At 41.7% G+C, this 25,026-nt stretch overlaps 1 protein-coding gene across 1 annotated transcript in view; it reads right to left on the reverse strand.

The window, feature by feature from the left end:
• Positions 1-6,125: 6,125 nt before the first annotated feature.
• LOC134205230 (uncharacterized) overlaps positions 6,126-25,026 on the reverse strand; it is a 295,937-nt gene continuing 277,036 nt past the window's right edge. The window contains exon 3 of the mRNA XM_062680301.1: positions 6,126-9,351. Coding sequence (XP_062536285.1) covers positions 8,159-9,343 — 1,185 coding nt within the window. The 5' untranslated portion in view covers positions 9,344-9,351 and the 3' untranslated portion in view covers positions 6,126-8,158. The remainder of the gene's footprint in view (positions 9,352-25,026) is intronic.

Below are 25,026 nucleotides of genomic sequence, written 5' to 3' on the forward strand. Positions count from 1 at the left end.
CACACCTCTTAGATGGCCCCGAGAAGTGAGAGAAGAGATCGTAATTGAATTGAGCTGTCAAGGAGTAATCAACGCTCGAAGAATATTGAAAGGCAATAAAGAAAGAACATCAGCCATTAATTTCATTTATTTAGTCTACATCTGAACAGATAACACTGAATCAACAATTTGACGCCACAATACACGGTTCGAGGCCGCATCTCTCCATCCTCGAATACGTCCCACGCTCGCCAAGTCGTTCTGCACCTGGTCTGCCTATCTCGCTCGCTGCGCTCCACGTCGTCTCGTACCTGCCGGATCGGAAGCGAACACCATCTTTGCAGGGTTGCTGTCCGGCATTCTTGCAACATGCCCTGCCCATCGTACCCTTCTGGCTTTAGCTAAATTCTGGATACTGGGTTCGCCGTAGAGCTGGGCGAGCTCATGGTTCATTATTCGCCGCCACACACCGTCTTCTTGCACACCGCCAAAGATGGTCCTAAGCACCCGTCTCTCGAATACTCCGAGTGCTTGCGCTTCTAGCGCAATGTTGAACAACAGGCACGAAAGTCCATCAACTTGTCTTAGTCCCCGGCGCGGTTCGAACGAACTGGAGTGTTCGCCCGAAATCTTCACACAGTTTTGCACACCATCCACCATCGCTTTGATCAGTCTGGTAAGCTTCCCAGGGAAGCTGTTCTCGTCCATAATTTTCCATAGCTCTACGCAGTCTATACTGTCGTATGCCGCCATGACATCTACGAACAGATGATGCGTTGGGATCTGGTATTCACGGCATTTTTGAAGGATTTGCCGTACAGTAAAGATCTGGTCCGTTGTCGAGCGGCCGTCAACGAAGCCGGCTTGATAACTTCCCACGAACTCATTCGCTAATGGTGACAGACGACGGAAGATGATCTAGGATATCACTTTGTAGGCGGCATTAAGGATGGTGATCGCTCGAAAGTTCTCACACTCCAGCTTGTCGCCTTTCTTGTAGATGGAGCATATAACGCCTTCCTTCCACTCCTCCGGTAGCTATTCAGTTCCCCAGATTCTGACTATCAATTTGTGCAGGCAAGTGGCTAGCTTTTCCGAGCCCATCTTGATGAGCTCAGCTCCGATACCATCCTTACCAGCTGATTTATTGGTCTTTAGCTGTTGGATGGCATCCTTAACTTCCCCCAAGGGGGGGCTGGCCATTATTCTGACGTTTAATCGGAGCGTATACCCCACTAACGTAAAAAATGTAGTTTTGAATTTCAAAACAAGACCATATTACCCAAACCCAATCCTTTGCTTCAGGTGCTTTGAATATGGACATCCACGATTTAATTGTACTACTTCGAAGCGTTGTTTCAATTGTTCACAGGAGCATGAAGACAAGGAAACATGTGAAGATGCATCCTTTTGCAAAAAATTGTAAGAAGGCAATGCCCAATCTACAAGGCAGAAATGGACGTGATTAGAACCAAAATCGATCACAACCTCTCTTATGGCGATGAAAGGAAGCGAGTTGAGGCTGGAAATGGAAGTTTTGCCAAGTAACTGCGCAACCGAGATTGGATCATCATCACCCAAAATGTCGAAAACGTCGAACCAACGAGAAGATAGAATCACCGATGTATAAGTTGCCAACAAGAATAGAAAGAAGTACATTAATTGAGGATAAGAAAGAAAGAACCGAATCACAAAGTAGTGAGTCAGTCCAATCAAATAGTAACAACAAACCAACAAAGGCGAAACGCCCAACACCACAAAATGGACACGAAAAAACCTCCCGATCAAACATGTCACCCTCACCGAAAAAACAACAAAACACTACTAGAAGTCCCATTGTAACCAGACATACAATTAGTCAATCAAGCATTGAAATGGCAGTTTCCACCGAAATAGACTCACCTGCAGAAGACGAACCTCCTTACCAAACCGTTTATGGATCAAAAAATCAATAATAATTCAGGGTCCGTAAACCCCTGGCAAACACCAGCACCGGCCCTGACCTTAGATGTTCCCAGTTTCTGGATCGAGCCTTTGGCGGCAGCCGGTTCGGGAACTTGTCTGAAACTCAGGCAAGTAACCAATTATTTCCTCTACGAAGTTCAAATCATACCACCAAACATTCCACAGCAATCATTCGGCGGAAAACACCAGACTTTGAAGCTCCCGACACAAATACTACGAACCAAAATCGTCCTAAATTCAGCGGAACTCACAAAAGAAGAACAACAAATTCCAGTGCAAACTGGCAAGTTCCAGCACTGGCCCTGACCTTAGGTGTTCCCAGTTTCTGGATTGATCCTGTGGCGGCAGCCGGTGCGGGGAACTTGTCTGAATCTCAGGCAAGTAATCAACAACTTTTATCTTCAAGCTCAAACTACGGCGCAGAATCTTCCACAGCAACGGGCACGTCGGGGGTGACTGCTCCAACGTAGCAGACACAAAAACGGAGGAGACAATCTCCAGGGGATGAGCCCCCTGGGGACCGCTCCAAAACGCGGAGGGTTACTACCCCGTACAAGGGTAGTGGGGCTGGGAAGCTGAACCCCGGCCCGGCCTCCAAGACCGGGGGAGAAAAGACCTGGAAGGTCCGTCCACTCAGGAAAGACGGTGGTAAGGGGTTACGGCAGGCGGAGAGCTCTCAGCCGCCCCAGACCAGGGAAATAGAGGGGGATGACGCCTCCTGGACCCTGGTCAAGAACAAAAGGAAACCAAAGCCGCCAAGGGCCGAAAAGAAGGCCCAGGCTAATGAGTCTAGAAATCTAGAGTAGGCGCCAATCGCTCCAGGGGCGATGCCCTAGTCATCAAAACGGACGAAGGTAAGTACTCGGACGTCTTGAAGGCGATGAGGAGTGACGTCAAGCTCGGTGAACTCGGCGCCGACGTGCGTCGAATAAGACGTACCCGGATGGGCGAGATGATCCTCGAGCTGAAGCGAGGCGTCTCGCAAAAGGGCGCCGCCTACAAGAAGTTGACGGAGGAAGTCCTAGGCGAGACGGTCAAGGTGATGGCACTCACGACGGAGGTGAATCTATGGGTTAAAGACCTGGACGAGATCACCGAAGTCGAAGAAATCGTCACGGCACTGCGGCGACAGTGTGAAGTGGAGACCCCCATCGCAGCCGTTCGGCTACGGAAAGGTCCGGCAGGGACGCAGGTAACATTGGTTCGGCTATCTGCATGGGACGCCTCCAAGGTAGTCAAGTTAGGGAGCGTCAAGGTGGGATGGTCGGTATGCCCTGTGGGCATATACGAGCAACCCGAAGTTTGCTTCAGGTGCCTGGAACTGGGGCACAAGCAATGGGACTGCAAAGGCCCTGACAGAAGCAAGCTCTGCCGACGCTGCGGATTGGAGGGACATAAGGCACAATGCTGCACGAACCCTCCCAATAATTGTTTGATTTGTTCCAGCAAAGCTGTGAACATCAAGCACCCCATGGGAGTTCGATGTGCCCGGCGTTTAAGCGTGCTGCAAAATCACGGTAACGCAGCTGGCTTGCTCGGCCTCGCCCGATTGTTTGGTGTGCGCAGGTTTACAGGAAACGGCGGAACACGTGTTGTTCGTGTGCTCACGTTTTCGCGCAATGCGTGACCACATGCTTGCCACATGTGGTCTGGACACTACCCCGGACAACCTAAGATTTAGTTCGGAGGATGTGTAAAGATGAAGTTGGCTGGAACACCGTTTTATCGGCTATCGCCCAAATCGTCTCGGAGCTACACAGAAGGTGGCGCGTGGACTCAAGGATGGCTAGTTCAGGCGCAAATAAGAGGTGGTCCAAGGGATCGGAGTTGGCTTCATGGGTCATACCGGTGGTCATGCTCTGTGGTCGAACTCGATCCTTTTATCGAACAAGTGGCCGCGCGAAGAACAACATGGTATCGTCGCTTTCGCGGCATCGGTCAACCAGGCGGGTTCTGAGCCCAAGGACGAAAAGGGGTCCTCGTCAAGGCTGGGGCAGGGGTAGGCACCGCGTCGGCAAGTCCCTCTGTGTGTTGGCGAATAGACCCTGTCGCAGAGAGCTCAATTTGGGGTGCACGCGGCATCATCATTCTTGATACCAGTCGTGCACAGGGAAGCAGGCGCGCAGTCGACCTTTCCCACCTTCCGAGGACATAGGGCGTGGTAAGGCCACCTGGAAAGCCGGCAATGCACTGGCATGATACCATGGTGTTCTTCTAGAAAAGCGAGTCACGATGTTCGGTGCTGCAAGGACACGCAGCTAACGTCGAGGGTGCGTTGTGCATTGGCCCCCCTTTGAAGCATTACTGTCTGGTTGTACCGAAGGGACTATGGGCTTGGCGGCAATGGAAACGGTTTAGCGGGTCGGGGATGTAGTCCTGCCTCCCTCGTTTGCTGTTGGAGGTGGTCCCTAACCCCGCACTTCCTGGACTACCCAGGATGCCTGTTGAGCAGATTCCCCCTCCATTGCCTAGGAAAAAAAAAACATAACACCAAAACACAATGCCAAACATCCAATGGAACTTCATTGTTGACATTAAATTAGTAAACCTACATTAAAATGATAATTTTGGGTTTATTACCAATCGATTCCAAAATTTGAAAAGTTATCGCCGATGAAAACTCGTCTACTTTTCACACCTGAGACGCAGAGATGTCCTACGCAATGAATCGCCTGCTTGGAGCGTGCTTACAGCGGCACACTAGGAGTTAACTTTCTGAAATCAGTATGACGAAAGACATCTAAAGTTCAAAATTAAGCACCTTGATCGAAAAAATATTTGGTAAGCGTAGTAGCAGACACCATCCTTCATAACCGGTACCAAATAGTTTTTAGTGAAAAGTTCCTAATTTTCAGAAAACCCGCGTTAGATGTCTTTCGCCATACCAATTTCTGGCGGTTAACTCATGCTGGCTATTTGCGCATATAAGATAGCGCCTGGAAAATAGCGAAAATCAGCCACTGCCAATAATTCATTAACAAAAAATATTTTCTTTTATTTTTCACAGTTTTTACAAATCAAATAAAATTGTACCAATAAATTACATACAGTTGTTGGTTTCGTACCCGCCACTGCCAGCTTCAGTCGCTAACGTATATGTGATAATAGCCAGCATGATTTCTAATAGCCACGCGGGTTTTCTCAACAGTAGGAACTATTTGGTACCAGTCATGTAGGAAGGTGTCCGCTACTACGCCTTCCAAATATTTTTTTGATTATGGTGCTTATTTTTGAGACATTAACAATGAATCGACTGCTTTGAGCGTGCTTACAGCGGCACACTAGGAGTTAACTTTCTGAAATCAGTATGGCGAAAGGCATCTAAGGTTCGATTTCTCAAAATTAAGCACTTTAATCGAAAAAATATTTGGTAGGCGTAGTAGCGGACACCATCCCTCATAACCGGTACCAAATAGTTTTTCATGAAAAGTTCCTAATTTTGAGAAAACCAGCGTTAGATGTCTTTCGCCATACAAATTTCTGGCGGTTAACTCTTGCTGGCTATTTTGTGCATATACTATAGCGCCTGGATGTGGCTGCGGCGGGTAGAAAATCAGCCACTGCCAATAATTCATTAGATGCCTTTCGCCATACTGATTTCCAAAAGTTAACTCTTAGTATGCCACTGTAAGCACGCTCAAAGCAGACGATTCATTGTATGAAAATGATTCAGTTCAACCCTGGTTGATAGTGTACCGCTGCAACCATCACCGACGCAAACCGGAACAAAGACTAAGCACCCGCCACTAAGTCAGTCTAAAGCCCCGGTAGCTCATCACAAAAAATCTCATCGTGAAAGCTGGGCTGTCAACGGCGTTTGATGGTCATCCTATGGAGGAAGTCAGAGTAGACGCGTCAAAGAGTTTGACGGTTTTTTGATATTAATTATTTTTCCTTCACGTGAGCTACGTCGAACTTTGCGTTTAATCCAGCAGACACCTAGGAACCAGCTGAAACGAGCCGAAGAAAGTTTCCCAGAACGCATCCACTGCAGTAGCGGAGAAGATTCCGAGCTCCGTTTACCCTTGCTAAAATAAATCGAACCAACAAAAGTTGATGGCTAATTACGGGAAAATTAGTATTACTGCTTGAACTCTTAATTTGTTTTTTATTATCTCCCATTGGCTTTAATTCTACTAAATCATTGCAAGGATTGTCACAAAAGAAAGAGATTAAACACATATTAGAAGACTACTTTTATTTTCTACACGTAATCAGTACAATTTGTTGTTCACCTATTTACTACAATACTACATTTTTTTAAAGTTTCTTAATAATCAAACTTTAGCAATGTTGAAACTTACTTTCAGCAAATCTTAAGCTTGAAATAATTAATAGCTTACCGATATTCTTAAGACAATTCAAAAACAATTTTGAACATTTCCAAAATGGGAATCAAAACGATAATAGTTATAATATATTAATATTGGTTTTATTAACATCGATATATAGTTACGTTTTTTGTTATTCTGACAAGTATTGAAATTCGAATTGCTTAACTCATGTTTAACTATAATGCCTATCGTTTAGCACTATTACTTTGTATTGAATACTCGCTATTGAATTCGTTTTGTTAGTTTTATTTTGTTCATGTTTCTAATTGCATGATCGAATGCTACTCTATCTTCTAGTATTATAAATTGAGCTCGATTTATAACAAAGTGTTAAATTTTTCTAACTGATTGTTGTGAAGCACAAATCATCGACCGAATCGAAAAATTAATCCTATATAAATACATTAATGGAAACGCTAAGCTACGCTTTGTCGTTAAGTCAATAAGTTAGGACAAGACACCAAGTCAATGAAATATTCCCCAAGTCGCACAAAAATGTTGCGCAACATAATCTAAAACTAGATTTGTGCGCTTGCGGGAAACATTTCATCAAGTTGTGCCGCACTCTTACTGTAGATTTATTGCATACAAGATTGTGCCCAATATCATCCTTATAAGGTAAATTCGTTTCAACATGCGTATGACCGCTAGAGAGCTTTCGTAAGACTCGAAAGAGAAGGACGGATCGTGGAAGACATCAGATGTGCTACGATATAAATTATGCACGACGAGAGCTTTACAATTAGTTTGAGGCACTTGGGAGCAAGTAGGATTTATTGTGGCAAAGTTTCGCATTTCGTAGAAGTTGTTGCATTCGAAAGTTATGTGCAATTGTGGGATGTAAAAAGTTGCGTACAAATGTTTAGTGGAACTTATTCTGAAGCTTTGAGTGAGCTTGTATTTTGAACACGTTTCGCTTGACTTGGATGTTAAATTTTTAGTTAAATATACGCAAATCATAAATGAACAAATCAAATTTGGAAGTTTTGCTAAATAATGGCTTATCTTTAAGTTGACTCGACTCTACATAAAACATTAGAATGGTAAAAGTGTAGAAGATTATCTTTTTCTTTTTTTTAAACGCATATATAGACCATAACAGTAAGGAAGCATAAGCCAGGATAAAAAAATAATATTCAAATATGTGAGCTATCAAAAGAGTAGAAGTAACATTTGGAATTAAATACTAAAGTTTGCACTACCATACAGACAATCTATTGAAGCTTCTACAAATGTTATCGTAGGAATGATTAGAATGTTTAGCATAAAGAAAAATTAACTTCTCAAAATAGCAATTAACAGAATCATTGAATTTCAAATGAGATATCTACACCTTTTCAAGCGTGATACAGATTATCTCTCAGATTACTAAGGAGTTGACTTTTCTTACGACTGTTTTATAAATTTTTAGATTGAATTTTCAGCCAACCATTTCTTTTTATAATATCTTGAAAATATTAAGAATTTTCCTTGAAACTAATCTATATATCAGTTAAACATGATTGCCAAGTGTGTTTCATATATAAATTTCATCTTTTAACCTTCCGGGACTCGTACACCTTGGAAAAAGCACGGTTGTCGTTCACAAGAGCGGCGAGACTGCGTGAGTGATCCAGGACCGTGTAAGTACCGGAAGGTTAAATTAGGGGTGACCGCTGAAACGTTGTTACATATTACACTGTAGATCGCTGTAGATGCTTTCAAAGCACTTGAAATTCAGTCGAAAACCATAATGAATGCTACGAATGCGAAACCCACCATACTTGCATAACAAATCAGTCGCACATGGTCGCGTTCAATATGCGACAATTACGCGTGTGTATGTCACAAAGCTCTTTCTTAGCTAACCAATGACACACAATGATACACATTATCACATTCTAGTAATACCCATTGATGGGACTGATCGGGTTCAGCGGACCCTGGAAGAATGGGTTGATGGAATTTTGCAGTAGGAAGATCTCTTCGGGTCTGCCGTTGAAAATGAACGGACCCTTCAGATGGGTAATTTTGGAGTCCTGCACGAATGGATTTGGCCGGAACGCCGGGCGGATTGGTGGTGGTCTTGCGACGGGATATGGAAGCGCGTACGCTGGCTGCGGCATTGGAGCAGGAGATGGCGCCCCACTCCATTGGTAAATTCCAGAGGGCTTTCCGTTGGATACGAAGTTAACCGGAACGTTGTAGAAGGGGCTCATATTCACCGGTGGAGCCAACTGAGGGTACTGATGGACAGCAGGAGTCATCGGCTGGATGGTTGGCGGTTGCGAGATGTAGCCCAGTCCAGGCACGAACATATAAGGGGTAGGAGGCAGTCGGATATAATAAATTGGTGAGTTCTTCTGGTTTGGCCGACGGCGAACACCTTGGTTGGTTCGTGACAGAATTTCTTCATCGTCCATATTTTCACCATTTGAATATTGGGCAAGGTTCTGATAGTCTTGAGCTGCCTGATTGTTGTCTATATTGTTTAGACTTGGAATGCTGGTAGAAGGGACGTTTGGTAGTTGGAAATTGTTCAAATTTTGGAAGGCAGCCATGTTCTGTTGATATGCCGCCATGTTCTGTTGGTAGTTTTGAAAGTTAACCAATGAGTTGATGTTCGGGTAGTTTTCCAATGGAATATAATCATCGTAGTATTCTAGAGGATAGTATGATGGATATGCCATTGGTTGAGGGTACGTCGGTTGAGGATAGTACCCATAGAATCCAAACATTTTATTTTTCCTCTGAGATCCTTGAGCTGTGAGATCTTCCGCAAGAGTTGATTTTAAAATCTTGCCTTTACGAAGCATTTCCTTTGGTGTACCATTTTCCACACTTTCTACTGTGGATTCCATGTTTTCGATATTATCAACGTCAACTTCCGGTTTGCTATCGTTGTTGTTCTCCAACTCGGTACCTATTTTTTCTTTGGAGGGCGCCTCTTCTGACTCCATCGACGCATATTTACGTTGAATTGCTTGGATGGAGGAGAGAAGTTGCGAGCGTTCTATAGGTGCCGCAAGAACACTGTTGGCCACAAGGTGTGCCAATAGGCATATCACAATAACTCGACTGGTCATTTTTTTATCTGAAAAGAAATGGAAAGAGAATATGAAGGTTAGATAACGCAAGATAACGTACTGTGGATAATTGTGAACGAATTCTCATTTGACCTTTCCCTATAAGAATTTTATCTCATTGTATTGTCTTTGACAAGGTTCGCCTTTCCAAAAAAACAGTTTTGAAGCCTCTTTAAAAAAATCGATGCAGTCAGAAATTAGAAGAATGTTAGGCCAAAATTCAATAGTTCTTAAATCAATGAGAGAGCGACTAAAAATTATTGATGGGAAAGCTGGAGTGAGGAATAAATTTTCTTAAAAATCGTTATGTGTAAGGGTTAAGGATATGCGATTATACACCTTTTCTTGGCGAAACGAAACGAAATTAAAAATGTCTATTTTGATTTGAAACGAAGCGAAACGAAATAAAGATTTATTTTCGATACAACGAAATGATACAAAATCAAAGTCTATTTAATTCGAATTTTTTCGAAACGAAACGAAATTTTAAATTGTTTCAGCGGAATTTTTGTTAAATATTGCTTACGTACGCAATTTAAATAATTTTTTTGGAAGTCAAGTAAGGCCGTTACAAATATTTAATTTAATTATGTCCTACTGGTCTCCGAAGGGTGGGTTGAAGGAGCGGGAGATAACAAAAAATAAATAAAATTAATAAGTAATAGAAGAAGCAGGTTATGGAAGCGGTATGAAAAGAAATTGATCGTGAAGCTGAGGCCCCCGAATATGATCAGTTTTATATCAGTTTGCAATTCTTCTCGTGACGAGCACATAACGGATATAATTCTTTTAAAACCCTTATTTCAGCTTAAAATTAATTGATTATGCTAAAGTATACTAAAGATGAGCAAATCAGCACGATCTATCGAAAGATCATCATCGCTTATGATCATAAGGGCGCAGAGGTGCATCCTGAACAGAACATGAGCCAAGAGCGTGCCTTGGTGTTCTTTGTTTTGAACTCTGAACACAGTTCAGCGTGCACTGGGTTGGTACGCAAGCAAAACGATCATGCTAACTAAGATTCCTTAGAATTGGAACTATGCAAAAACATACGAGCATGCTTGATTTCTATCCGTTAGATGCCCACGTGTTCCCTTACTAGCCGAAAAATGTGTAGCATGCCGTCACTTGATTTTTTTTCCTAGGATACAAGTTGCTAAGTTAGGTCAGTGCTCTGAACAGTGTGCAGTGTTCAGAACGTTTTGAACACGAACACGCGTTCTCGTGTTCAGATGCATCTCTGTAAGGGCGTAACGTTTCTCTTCGTCGATGGTTTCATTTTAACCGTTCTGGACTTTGGACGGATCATTTCACTGATTTCCTAAAAAACTCAATTCGCTCCAAGCAAATAAGACAAATAAGACGATTAAGATAAAAAAGACATATAAGACAAATAAGACATATAATACAAACAATACAAATAAGACAAACCTTCGGAGGAATTGCTGGTGGAACTTGCGGAGGAATTCCTGGAGGAACTTACGGAGGAATAAGACGATTAAGACAAATAAGTTATTCATCGGACACACGTGTTATTGTTATCTTAACCAAACAGCAAACAGTGTAAATTCATTTGTGTGTGTGACACGGGGAAAATATTCACGGAAATAATTTTCGCGCAGGGGTCTAATAAGGCGGAATCTGCGCAATATCTTATTTGTGTTATTTGTCGTATTTGTCTTATTTGTCTTTTTTGTCTTTTTTGTTTTTTTTTTGTTTTGTTTTGTCGTATTTGTGTTATTTGTCTTATTTGTTGTCTTATTTGTTGTCTTATTTGTTGTCTTATTTGTCTTATTTGTCTTAATTGTCTTAATTGCCTTATTTGTCTTATTTGCCTTATTTGTCTTATTTGTCTTATTTGTCTTATTTGTCTTATTTGTCTTATTTGTCTTATTTGTCTTATTTGTCTTATTTGTCTTATTTGTCTTATTTGTTTTATTTGTCTTATTTGACTTATTTGTCTTATTTGTCTTATTTGTCTTATTTGTCTTATTTGTCTTATTTGTCTTATTTGTCTTATTTGTCTTATTTGTCTTATTTGTCTTATTTGTCTTATTTGTCTTATTTGTCTTATTTGTCTTATTTGTCTTATTTGTCTTATTTGTCTTATTTGTCTTATTTGTCTTATTTGTCTTATTTGTCTTATTTGTCTTATTTGTCTTATTTGTCTTATTTGTCTTATTTGTCTTATTTGTCTTATTTGTCTTATTTGTCTTATTTGTCTTATTTGTCGTATTTATTTTTTCAACGGGTTACTGTCCGACATTCTGGCTACGTGGCCGGCCCATCACAGTCGCCCGATTTTCACGGTGTGAACGATGGATGGTTCTCCCAGTAGATCATGCAACTCGTGTTTCATTCGCCTCCTCCACGCCCCGTCCGCCATTTGCACCCCACCATAGATGGTACGCAGCACTTTTCTTTCGAAAACTCCAAGTGCGCGTTGATCCTCCACGAACATCATCCAGTCTAATGAGCGTTTTGTAGATTATCAGTTTGGTACGGCGGCGAACTCTATTCGATCGGAGCATCTTGCGGAGTCCAAAGTACAGCCACTATGCGTCTCCTAATTTCTTTGCTGGTATCATTTTCGGCAGTCACCAGTGAGCCCAAGTACAGAAATTCTTCTACCAACTCGATTTCGTCACCACCGATGCAAACTCGCGGTGGGTGGCTCACATTGTCTTTTCTTGAACCTCTTCCTATCATGTACTTCGTCTTCGACGTGTTGATGACTATACCGATCCGCTTGGCTTCCTTCTTCAGCCTATGTCGTCGGCGAAGCCAAATAACTGGACGGACTTTTACCACTCATGTTAATCCCTTCTCTTCGTATTACCCCTTTCAACGCGATGTTGAATAGGAGACACGAAAGACTATCACCTTGCCGTAACCCTCTGCGGGTTTTGAAGGGACTCGAGAATGCCCCTGAAATGAACTACGCACATCACCCGATCCATCGTCGCTTTGATCAACCGTGTCAGTTTATCCGGGAATCCGTGTTCGTGCATTAGCTGCCATAACTGGTCCCGATCGATTGTATTATATGCGACTTTGAAGTCGATGGATAGATGATGTGTGGGCACGTTGTATTCGCGGCATTTCTGCAGTACTTGGCTAATGACGCACCTGGTCCGTGGTGGAGCGTTCGCCCATGAAACCCGCCTGGTACTGCCCCACGAACTCCCGTGCAAATGATGCTAGTCGACCGCATAAAATTTGGGAGAGTACCTTGTAGGCGGCGTTCAGCAATGTGATTGCGCGGTAGTTGCTACAATCCAGCTTATCGCCCTTTTTTGTAGGTGACACACGACACCTTCCATCTACTCCTGCGGCAAAACCTCCTCCCAAATCTTGGTAATGACCCAGTGCAGCGCTCTAGCCAGTGCTTCACCACCGTGTTTAAATTGCTCTCCTGGTAGTTGGTCAACCCCAGGGGCTTTGTTGTTCTTCAGCCGGCCAATCTCCTCCTGGATCTCCTGGAGATCCGGAGCCGGTAAAATTATGTCCGTTCGGAGCGTTCTAGCAGGTCAATCACCGTCATTATCATCATGGTAATCACAATTACCGTCATCTTTCAGGCCATTCAGGTGTTCTTCGTAGTGCTGCCGCCTCCTTTGGATCACCTCACGCTCGTTCGTAGGAAGGATCTCGTTTATGTCCTTACACATATCAGGCTGTGGCACGTGTCTCTTACGTGAACAGTTTAACCTCTCATAGAACTTTCGTGTGTTATTAGCGCGGTATAGTTGCTCCGTCTCTTCACGGTCTCGATCTTCCTGCTGGCGCTTTTTCCTCCGGAAAATCGAGTTTTGTATGTTCCGCGCCCGTTTATGTCGTGCTGATTGACTGCCACCACCACCTAGTGACTAACATCTCGTGTTTTTCTTTGGCATCCACACTTTCGTCCTTGCTCTACTAATCAGATATATTGGAGGAGGCAAATGTCTCCGGTTATAGCGCCTTTCTCCCCATCATCGGCCGGAGAACCCACCCACGCTGCCTTGTCCCATCTACAGCAATGTTTAACTTGCTTCTCATGAGCCGCCTACAGTTGACGAGACTAGAAAATCCTGCTGTAAAGACATTGTTCGTTGAAGAAATTTGAATTAAGACAGTGCTTGTTCCAGAAGGTGTCAGCGTAGAAGAGCAGCAGATGGCCATCAAGAATGCTTACACTGAAACATCCTAGATTGTCAGTGGGGGCGCTATAGGTCACTTTCCGACTTGGTTAGTTGAAATGTTAGTTCGAACACTTCGAATAGCTTCTTCAAGCTTCAGTCAGAATTCTTCAAAGAATAGCCATCCAAAGCGTGGATCCAAAGAGGCACCTGAGGTCGATCGGTCATAGGCGGAGGTGCTCGAGGCTGACCATATACTATGTGTGCGAATATTGTAGCAACACTATTCTGTAATATAATGTTCCATTGCTGGAGCAAGTTAACAAGCTGGAATGATTGTATAACATTTCACCGAAAACTATTTCGCGGAATTCATTTAAGCGGTTGAACATTTCGCGGAATGACATTTGGCGGTTTGTAACTTTTCGCGGTACGACATTTGGCGGATTGCACCTTTTCGCCGAATATTAATAATAATGGCTTGGTGTTCTTTCATTAGTGTTCACAGCAATTATTCCCGGCGAGGGTTCTAAGCCAAGTTACCACCTTTTTTGCATTCGTGTAACACGCGATTAGCACGTTAAAACTTTTATGCCTAAAAAAAATCGAGGAAATTTTTCATCGGTAAGTTTCCTAGACTGGGCCAGAAGTTGAACCCAGCCTCCTTCAGCATTGCCTTGCTTGGCAGCAACGCACCTTCCCGCACGGTTAAGAAAGGCTCCCAGAATATGTAGAAGTGATTTTTGAAATTTCAATTGCCCCTTACAAATCCTTTATTATATCTGACAGACGGGCCAGATATAATGAAGGGATTATCTCTCTTTACTTTGTTGCGGATAGACGTTTTTATGATTAATCCTTTATTTCTTCCTTTCGCCTTATAATGAAACATCGTATTCATTTTAATATGGCATTATATCTTCCCTTCGTTTTGTACCGAGCAGAGGCAACAATTTAAAAAAGGGAATTATCCCTTCTTTCTTACTTACTTTACTTACTCTTTTTTCGTCTTCATTAAAAAATATATCCCTCCCTTCTCCTTATACCGGGCAGACGCGTTCTTTTAAAGAAGGCATTATCAACTCCTTTCGGCTTATACCGGGCTGATACATCCATTTGAAGAAGCCATTACTCCTCCCTTCGCCTTATCCCGGGCAGACTCGTTCTTTTAAAGAAGGCAGTATCAACTCCTTCCGCCTTATACTGGGGAGCTGCATCCATTTAAAGAAGGCATTACCCCACCCTTTGCTTTGCCTTGTCCTGGGCAAACGAGTTCTTTTAAAGAAGGCATAATCAAATCCTTTGGCTTTATACCAGGCAGATGCATTAATTTAAAGAGGGCATTACCCCTCCCTTCGCCTTACCCCGGATTGCATGTAATTAAGCTATTTAATATGTTTCATATTTCCATGGGCGTAGCCAAGGGGGGCAGGGGGGGGCCGTCGCCCCCCCCCCCCTAAATTGTGGAAAGATTGAACGGGTACTGAAATGAATTCCCTCAAACATGTGCACTTTACGATCCAATCATATACAGAAATAGATGGTAGAAATTCTAAAAATTCCCAAAACTTATTAGGGTATCCAGGATCCATAATATATGAAAGTTCAAAACAACTCGAAACATTTCGGGCTCAAAAATTCTCCTTGAAATCCTTCTAGAAGCTCCCCTGGGAACTTCTAAATTCCTCCGGAAAGTTATTCCCAAATTCCTCTGAAAATCGTACGAAAATCCTTCTCACGTAGGGTCATTCGCCAAATGTTGAACGGCCAATTTCTTCGCCTATTGTTGAACGCACGTGCATTTCTTATGGGAGTTCAACAATAGAAGACAAAATTAGCCGTTCAACATTTGGCGGTTTCTCCTAATTGTAATTCCTCCTTATCTAGAAACCCCCAACTATTTTTTTTAGGAAATTCACGAGGAAATTCCTTGAAGATATCTTTTCTTCTCTCCAAGATTTACTTCTAGATATTTCTTCGGCTATTCTCTCTTCAGGAAGAATCCGGCATTTCCTTCAGGCATGCATTCGAGAGTTCCGTCAAGAATACCTGTTACATTTCGCACCTCATTGCATAATACTCACCCCTAGCTATAAATCAACCAATTTAGATGTGTAAGGAATAACAACAAAACCTCTTGTTTAGCGAGTGTGGAGGTTCTGTTGGAAAGGAGGCAATCGGCTTCAGACAAATCACCGAAATTGTGAGTTAAACATTATTTCTAATTATGTGAATAACTATCAATAAATATATTATTTCAGCTTTTTAGTTAATGAATTACAAATATGTATTTTATTTGCTGTAAGCATCGGTTCGAAGCCACCAGCCAATATCTCCCGCAACAATACATACGGAATTTCTTCCCAAAATTCTACCATAAGTTTCTTCAAAAATTTATGACGGAAATCCTCCGATTTAGCTCCATAATTTCACTTGTAAATCTATAAGAAATTCCTTCGGAAATTCTTCTAGGAACTTCTCCGGGCATTCCTCTCGGAACTCTTCCTTTCCTACGGGATTACTTCCAGGAAATTTTCCGGGAATACCTCCAAACATTCAATAGCAAAATCATCTAGCATTCCAATCTGGAATTCTTTTGGCAAACACTTCAGAATATCCTTCAAGAAATCCTCTAGAAGTATCTTCATGAATTTCTCCTGGAATTCGTCCAAGTATTTCCCCAGAAATTCTTACAAGTATTTTTTTTTTCGGGAGTTTCTTCAGGTACTCTCCAGGAATTCCTCCAGGAATTTTTTAATTTAATTTTTTTTAATATTTTTTCTCTTCCTCTAGGGTATTCCATCGGATGTTCCTCTGAAGTTCCACCAGGAACTACTGGGGAATTCAATCAGGCTTTCTTCCAGGAATTCATTAAGCATTTCTTTAGGCATTTATCTACAAATTCCTCCAGAAGTTCCTCGGAGAATTTCTCTGGGAGTTTTTACGGGAATTCCTCCGGGAGGTTCTTTTAAGAATTCTTCCAGGAGTTCCTCCTGGAATTCTTACGGAAGTTCCTTTGGGAGTTCATCCTAGAATTCTTACGAGAGTTCCTCCAGGATTTCCTACGGAAATTCTTCCTGTAGTTCTTTAATAAATTCCTCCAAAAGTTCCACCGGCAGTTCCTCCGAGAATTCCTCTGATAATTTCTCCGAGATTCCTATAGAAAATCCCCTGGGAGTTCCTCCGAAATTACTTTGGGAGTTCCTCCGGGAGTTCCTTTTCAGAGAAACACCCGGAGAAACTGCAGGTGAAACTCCCGGAGGGATTCTCGTAGAAACTGCTGGTGGATCTCCCGGAGGAATTCCCGAAGGAACTGCCGGAGGAGCTCCCGCAAGATCTCCTGTAAGAACTCCCGGAGGAATTTCAGAAGGAACTCCTAGAAGAATTCCTAGAGGACCTCCCGGATGAGCTCCCAGAGAAACTATCGGAAGAACTTCGGGAGGAATTTCCAGCTTAATTTCTGAAGAAAGCCTAAATGATTTCCTGAAAAAAGCTTGAATAATTTCCTGGAATAGCTTCTGGTGGAACTCCCGGAGGAATTTCCGGAGAAACTCCCGGATGAATTGCTGGTTGAACTCCCGGAGGAACTATAGAAGGAATTTTCTGGAAGAATTTCTGAAGAAACTCCCGGGAGAATTTTCAAAGGAATCCAGAGGAAACTATCAGAAGCATTCTCGGAAACAAGAGAATTCATCTTATAGACAAATCTCGTCTAGCTGAAACCTTTGTTGGGGTTTGTAGCTGGACCATCATCATCATCAGAGGACCTCCCGGAGAATTCCCTGAGGTGCTCGCAGAGAAATTCTCGGAGGAGCTTCTGGTGGAAAATTTATATAAATTCCTGAAGAAGCCTAAATAAATTCCAATTCAGCCGAAATTCCCGGAAGAATTTTCAGAGGAACTGCCGATAGAACTACCGGAATAATTCTCGAAGGAAATCCTAGAGAAATTCTTGGTGGAAATGCCGGTGGAACTCCTGGAAGAATTCCAGGAGAAATTTCCGGAGAAACTCCTGGAGGATATCCCAGTGGAAGTCTTGAAGTTTCCATCGGAATTCTTTCAGGATTTCATTGCGAATTAATCTAGGAACTCCTCCGAAAATTCCATTGTTGATTTCATTTTCGGTATAATTTATGTATAAATTTCCGGTGAAATTTCTGGAGAAATTCTTTGAAATTTTCACAAGAAATTATTCGAAACAATTCACGGAAAATTTTATGGAATTTACACAAGAATTTCGAAGATTTTTCGTGAATTTCTTAGGAATGTTTTCTGCGGAATTTCCACGGAATATTCTTATTCTTAAAAATTATGGGAAACAGCACGAAATTATTTGAATTATTGCAGGGAATTCTGCAGAACTTATAAAGAAGTTCGTGAAGATTTTCTTGGAGTGAACAATGGTGGAATTTTCGGATCAATTCCCGGCAAAATTTATGGTGGAATTCCTGAAGACACTGCCGAAGAAGTTGCTGGAGGCATTCCTAAAGAATCCCTGATAGAATTTCGGATAGAATGCCAAGAGCAATTGTCGAAGGAATTCCTGGATAAAGCTTGCATATTGATTTTTCTGCCTATTTTATAATAAATATTATTTCAGAGAGGATTTGTTTAGAAATTCAGATGTATGATTCTAGTTTTCTTAAACTTTTCTTAAAGAATGCAGGATTTTTATAATAATTGTTATAGACGATTTAATATTCTTTCTGAATACTAAGTTCGTTAATATTTTTCTCACTTTATTTAAAAATATCTGATGAGCAATAAATCACGCATTTTTAAATCCATTATTGTTTTAATCAATATTGTTTCGATTTGGTTTCATGTGTTTTTATAAAACTACTATAAAACTACGTTTTGGAAGACCAAAAAAGTTGGCCCCCCCCTTCTCGAAATCCTGGCTACGCCCATGCATATTTCAATGATAATTATTCTTAGGGTCTGTTCACAAATTACGTAACGCAAAAATCCGAGTTTTTTACCCCCTCCCTTTCCCTCGCTACAAAAACTACCATTTGTGGTACCCCTCACTCCCCCATATAACGCGTAACTGTGAAAATTTTAAAGACACTTTTTTTCAATCTCTGAAGCATGTGGGTTTTGATATTTGTTTAACGCTGTTAGAATAGGAACAACACATGATCAAAGATATTGAGAATGCAGCTAGTAGAAACAAAAATAGAATTTGCAATCATGTCTATTCAAACAGTTTAGCGGGGCTGTTCTGTCGAGAAATACAATATTCGCTTGGTGTTTTTACGCATATCAGTCCCGCAGTGATCTTAATTTCGGTAATGACAAATGCGATGACGATATACATATTATTTTTAAATGGAAAATCTAATCAGCAATTTTTAATCAGAGATTAAAAAAACATTTAAAATATTTTTTTGCAATTCCTAATCATAATACCTGGTTTACAGTTGACATTTGAGTGATGAAACGGCCTGCTTTTCCATACCAATGAAATGGGTGCTTTAATGAACATTATGCAACTCAAATGCCAGAAAAATCAGCATTAGAACAGTACCCAAGTAACATTTCAAGTATTATTCCGCTTTAGGAAAGGTTTTCAAGATCAATTTATAAGAACTAACAATAAAACCGAATAATACACGGCAACCTTCGGATGACCTCTATAAGAGTAAGATATTGCCAAGTGGCCCTCTCCAGATAACCACTATAAACCTATCATAAGAGCATTTAGAAACCTTTTTTAAACCACCCGCAAAAAAGGGAATTTGTCTGCGGCAGCTGTCAAAATGTTGCTTTGAAAAAAGAGAAACAAAACTTTGCAGAAAAATAATAACAAAATGGATTTTTGATGGAAGTTATGTTGATGACAACAAAATAATATTTGTTTGTTTTTCGATTTATTGTATATCCAGTTGAAAACCGAACTGAGCTCTCGCGACAATCGCATTTTCTCCCGTTTCCAAGTGTCGCAACTGCATCGTGAGTGGTGCGCAGGATGGCGCACGGCGCACTACTCGCGATGCAGTTGCGACATCCAGAAATGGGAGAAAATGTAATTGTCGCGAGAGCTCAGTTCGGTTTTCAACTGGATCTACAATACTTCCATTGAAAATGAGGTGCGCGTCCGATTTCATGGTCAAAGCTGGTGAAAAAATAAGGTTGAACACCACGCGCCGGCAATATAACGTACCTCAGGGAAATAAATTGAAAATATTTATTACCACATTATCTAAGATGTCTGCTAAATTGATTAGTACTTTTACCGAAATTATTAGTAAATAAAATTTGTTGTCAGAAAAGGCATGATACGCGGTGAAAATTACGTGTAATCATAAATTTCAGTGATATTTTTCAATGACTTCCATTTTCAATATGGCCATCATGGAATTTGATCAGTAAATTTTCGCTTTTTTAAACACCGTCATGAACTCTTCGCAATGCAAAGATTCTTATGGAGGTAATTCATTTGACCACATTATGACCAAAAATTGGAGCTTTATTCGAGCGTTGAGAATTAGAATTATTACGCTATTTATCACAACCATAGATCTGTTCATATGGTCAACGGGCATTTGACGTTTGAAGCTTTTTTCAGCAGATTAGCGATAGCGATAAGAGCGCCAATAAAACTGAGCAATTAGCTTGGTGATTGCTGTCATAAGTCTGCAATAAGAATTAGATAAATCCAAGAAGCATGGAAATTGTTACTTGGGTAGTTACATGACCACATTTAGCTCAATTAGATTGGATGAGTGTTCAAATAGTGTATTTTCCGTGTCACATAATAAATGACATAATTTGATGGGCATGACATAAAATTTCCCAAAGGCAGGTTTATCTATAATGCCTATAATGTCGAGCATACAATGTGGTATGATAACATGGAATATGTTTGTTTCCTGGAGCAGTGCCCATTTTACGTCATTGCAAAAAATAGCTTGTGCAACTCGTTGCAAAACTCGATTTTTTCAACACTCGTAGTGTTTATCGCACAACTCGTGCTGAAAAAATCATCTTTTTGCAACTAGTTGCACAATCTACTATTTATTCGCGTTATGCGTATCATTTGGTAGTACCCTCCCCATCGCCATCTTTTGGTGTAACAAAGTATAACGCAAGTTGAACCTTCCCCCTCCCCCAAAAAGCGTTACGTAATTTGTGAACATGTGAAATGTGTTTCGGAGATTTGGTACATTCCGCGGAATATCGTACCGCGAAAAAAAACAGCGATCTGTTTTTCAGCGAAATAGGGTTACTGCTCCTGGACTTCATCTCATAGCTCCGATATTGGTCCTACGAAAAACAAAGCAATGAAAAGGTATTTGATTTGTTTAATATTTTTGTGATTTTTTTCAGCAGTGAGCATTCATGTTAGTAAAAAGAAGCGACGAAATTGGTGCCGTATTTGTTTGTTTCGCGATGAGATGAATATATGTTCAGTGAGATTGAAAACGGAACAGTTCCCCTAGTATACAACCAGCTGGAAGTGTTCCTTTAGGTTTTATGTTGTATAAATCAAGAGCAGGTGGCGCCCTGGAATACACAGGATTTTCAGAAAGGGCGTCAGCCTCATAAGCGCTTGGTAGTAGTCATTAACGCGCAGAGTTCAGCATATCGGAGCTTCGTATGAACTTATTCTGTGTGAGGTCAGTCATTTTATCTAAACGGTTGTAAGCGATTTTATCACCGCGACGGCGAAAACTAGTCGCCGCGATTTTATTGTTGGGTCGCTGCAGGCAATGTTCCATTGACGCTTCCATACCAATGGCGATAAAATCGCAGTTGCCAAGCGATAGAATCGCGTTGCCTGTGTTTGGGGGAACTTTAACTCGCCATCTGCGGATTAGCAATCATATGCCTTTGCTCGCAGGGTTATCTGGAGACACTCGTATAATACCGCATACAAGTTACTGTCTCGAATTCTGTTTAGCAGTCATGAGCTGTTTTCGGAGGCCAGCGAATACAAAAGCAGAATACTGGAATTAACTTTTGGTATTGGCCATTTCATCGTTATGAATGGTTCCAAAAAAATCGTAAAGTTCTTTAAAAAATGTTTGGACTTGGTCACTTTTATGAATAATCCAGATCTTCTAGAAGACCGATTTGAGAGCTCACAGAAGATTTTCACTATTGATTGCACACATAACCCGCCCGTATGAATGGTAACAAAAATCACGAAATTCAAGCATGGTCTTCTGGAATGGCCATTTTTACGGAAATTCCGGATATTGAAATAGAATAAATTGACAACAAATGCCAAATACCAAATAGGGGGAAAGACGGCTTTGGCAGGTTTTGTTCTATTATTGTCAGGGAGGTTTTTGTCGACCGAAATTTGGCCACAATATTATTTGATATGCAAAAAATGTTTAGGTCAAATTTGAGCATAGTCAGTCATAAAAAAAACCCTGACAATAATAGAACAAAACCTGCAAAAGCCGTCATTCCCCCTAGCAAATATAGTAGAAAGTACCCGAGTACATATTTGTGAGCAGTTTTCTGTTTCTGTTTGATAGTACGAAACTCTAAAGTTAGGTTCCAAATTGAGAAGCGCAAACTTACAAGAAGCTAAAAGCCTCTATGATGGTACTTCGTACCAGAAATTTTTTTTTTCATTTCAATTCATATCGATGTAGTTCTGAAAAGCAAGGAGTAAAGTAGAGCCCTGAATTATAAATCATGACTCATGAGCAAAAATCCTAAAATTAAAACTGGTAAATAGAATTAATCACTGAATGAGTAACCGTATGTTTGATTTTATTTTAGTCATTTTACTTATATTTTGATAAACATCTAATTAGTACAAGAAGCATTCAAACGGTACATTTTCAATGGAACTGATAAACCATTTGCGTGCTGTTCTTATTCTTTTCAACATCTCCGCCTAATGTTCTACAATAGCAACCGCAACATAATTGAAGCGAGAAGAAAAAAACTTTCCTCAAACATTTTCTTGTGAAAAAAAATCATCACGCGAGCATGGTGGTAGGGTCAATACCACCAACACTATATGTTTACACTGCAGCCCATTAACCGAATGCACGTGCTGCTTCTGACTGACTGACGGAAGACAAGGGTATTCAGAAGGAAAGAAATCCCAAACCAGTAGTAATTAGGGAAGTGGATGATGCATGTACATAAATGTTTCTTACCAACAAATTCGGCTAATTGAATCAACGAAACATTAGATTATTATCATCATCATTATCAAATTACAATCCTATAAAAAATGACGACGCGCCCAATTAAATGATGTACAGGACAGTCAACTAGCTTTTATTTAACTGGTTGGTGTTACATGAACTAAATTGATACAACCTCGTTAACAACATTATGCTAATTTGTTCGGATTGTTGTTGTTTCCCTTTCACATAGGTACTTGGCACGAGCCACGTAGGGCGAGCGTTGCTTCACATTTTGTTCGTTCGCACTACTTGATCGTAGGAAATAGTTGATCTAAAATGTCTGAAGGTTTTCCCTAGCGTAATTTATGTTAAATTGAAGCATTTAGGCAAAAACGGCACTAGGCTTTCTTATGCATGTTATAAAAAAGAGCAACTGACTAACAAAACACCCTGAGTGATCCATCATCCACCATTAGTGCCTTTCTCGTGCATTAGATATTCTTATATTTTTCTTTAAAAAATGTATTTTGGCCAGAACTTTTAATCCCATAGTGTGGCCAATTTTCAATAGGAAACAATAAGACAGAATTCCCCGTCGAATGAAACGTGTTTCGAGCAAATCGGTAAAGGATGAGTGCCAAAAAAAAACACACACAGGCATCACCTCAATTCGTCGAGCTGAGTCGATTGGTATGTAACACTATGGGTCCCCGAGCCTACTATAACAAGCTTATTTTTGGAGCGAACATATAACTTTTACATATACTTAGTATACGAGAAAGCCAAAAAATATTATAGCATCAACTCATAACTAAATATAGTTTATCAAAAGATTTTAAAAACCTGACCTTTTTTTGCCTTTTTCGTACAACAAAGTTGTGCCGTCAAATGGGGTAGCTTACAATGATGGGTAACTTACAACACTTTGACTTGATCCCATTCAGTGATCAATCTGGACATCAAGGCTATCAAACTTTTTATTATTTATTCAGACTAAGGCCGAAGTGGCCTGTGCGGTATATAAGAGTCTTCTCCATTCGGCTCGGTCCATGGCTACACGTCGCCAACCACGCAGTCTACGGAGGGTCCGCAAGTCATCTTCCACCTGATCGATCCACCTTGCCCGCTGCGCACCTCGCCCTCTTGTGCCCGTCGGATCGTTGTCGAGAACCATTTTCACCGGGTTACTATCCGACATTCTGGCTACGTGCCCGGCCCATCGCAGTCGTCCGATTTTCGCGGTGTGAACGATGGATGGTTCTCCCAACAGCTGATGCAATTCGTGGTTCATTCGCCTCCTCCACGTACCGTCCGCCATCTGCACCCCACCATAGATGGTACGCAGCATTTTCCTTTCGAAAACTCCAAATGCGCGTTGGTCCTCCACGAGCATCGTCCAGGTCTCGTGTCCGTAGAGGACTACCGGTCTAATTAGCGTTTTGTAGATTATCAGTTTGGTACGGCGGCGAACTCTATTCGATCGGAGCGTCTTGTGGAGTCCAAAGTACGTACGATTTCCAGCCACTATGCGTCTCCGAATTTCTCTGCTGGTGTCATTTTCGGCAGTCACCAGTGAGCTCAAGTACAAAAATTCTTCTACCACCTCGATTTCGTCACCATCGATGCCAACTCGCGGTGGGTGGCTCACATTGTCTTCTCTTGAACCTCTTCCTATCATGTACTTCGTCTTCGACGTGTTTATGACTAATCCGATACGCTTAGCTTCCCTCTTCAGTCTGATGTAGGCTTCCTCCATCTTCTCAAAGTTACGTGCCATAATATCTATGTCGTCGGCGAAGCCAAATAGCTGGACGGACTTATTGAAAATTGTACCACTCGTGTTAATCCCTGCTCTTCGTATTACCCTTCCAAAGCGATGTTGAATAGCAGACACGAAAGACCATCACCTTGCCGTAGCCCTCTGCGGGTTTCGAAGGGACTCGAGAATGCCCCTGAAACTCGAACTACGCACATCACCCGATCCATCGTCGCTTTGATCAACCGTGTCAGTTTATCCGGAAAACCGTGTTCGTGCATTAGCTGCCATAACTGGTCCCGATCGATTGTATCATATGCGTCTTTGAAGTCGATGAATAGATGATGTGTGGGCACGTTGTATTCGCGGCATTTCTGCAGTACTTGGCGAATGGCGAACACCTGGTCCGTGGTGGAGCGTTCGCCCATAAAACCCGCCTGGTACTGCCCCACGAACTCCCTTGCAGTTGGTGCTAGTCGACGGCATAAAATTTGAGAGAGTACCTTGTAGGCGGCGTTCAGCAATGTGAATGCGCGGTAGTTGCTACAATCCAGCTTATCGCCCTTTTTGTAGACGGGACACACGACACCTTCCATCCACTCCTGCGGCAAAACTTCCTCCTGCAGCGCTCTAGCCAGTGCCTCACCACCGTGTTTAAATAGCTCTCCTGGTAGTTGGTCAACCCCAGGGGCTTTGTTGTTA

Source organism: Armigeres subalbatus, chromosome 1 (genome assembly GCF_024139115.2).
Source record: "Armigeres subalbatus isolate Guangzhou_Male chromosome 1, GZ_Asu_2, whole genome shotgun sequence".
Lineage (NCBI taxonomy): Eukaryota > Metazoa > Arthropoda > Insecta > Diptera > Culicidae > Armigeres > Armigeres subalbatus.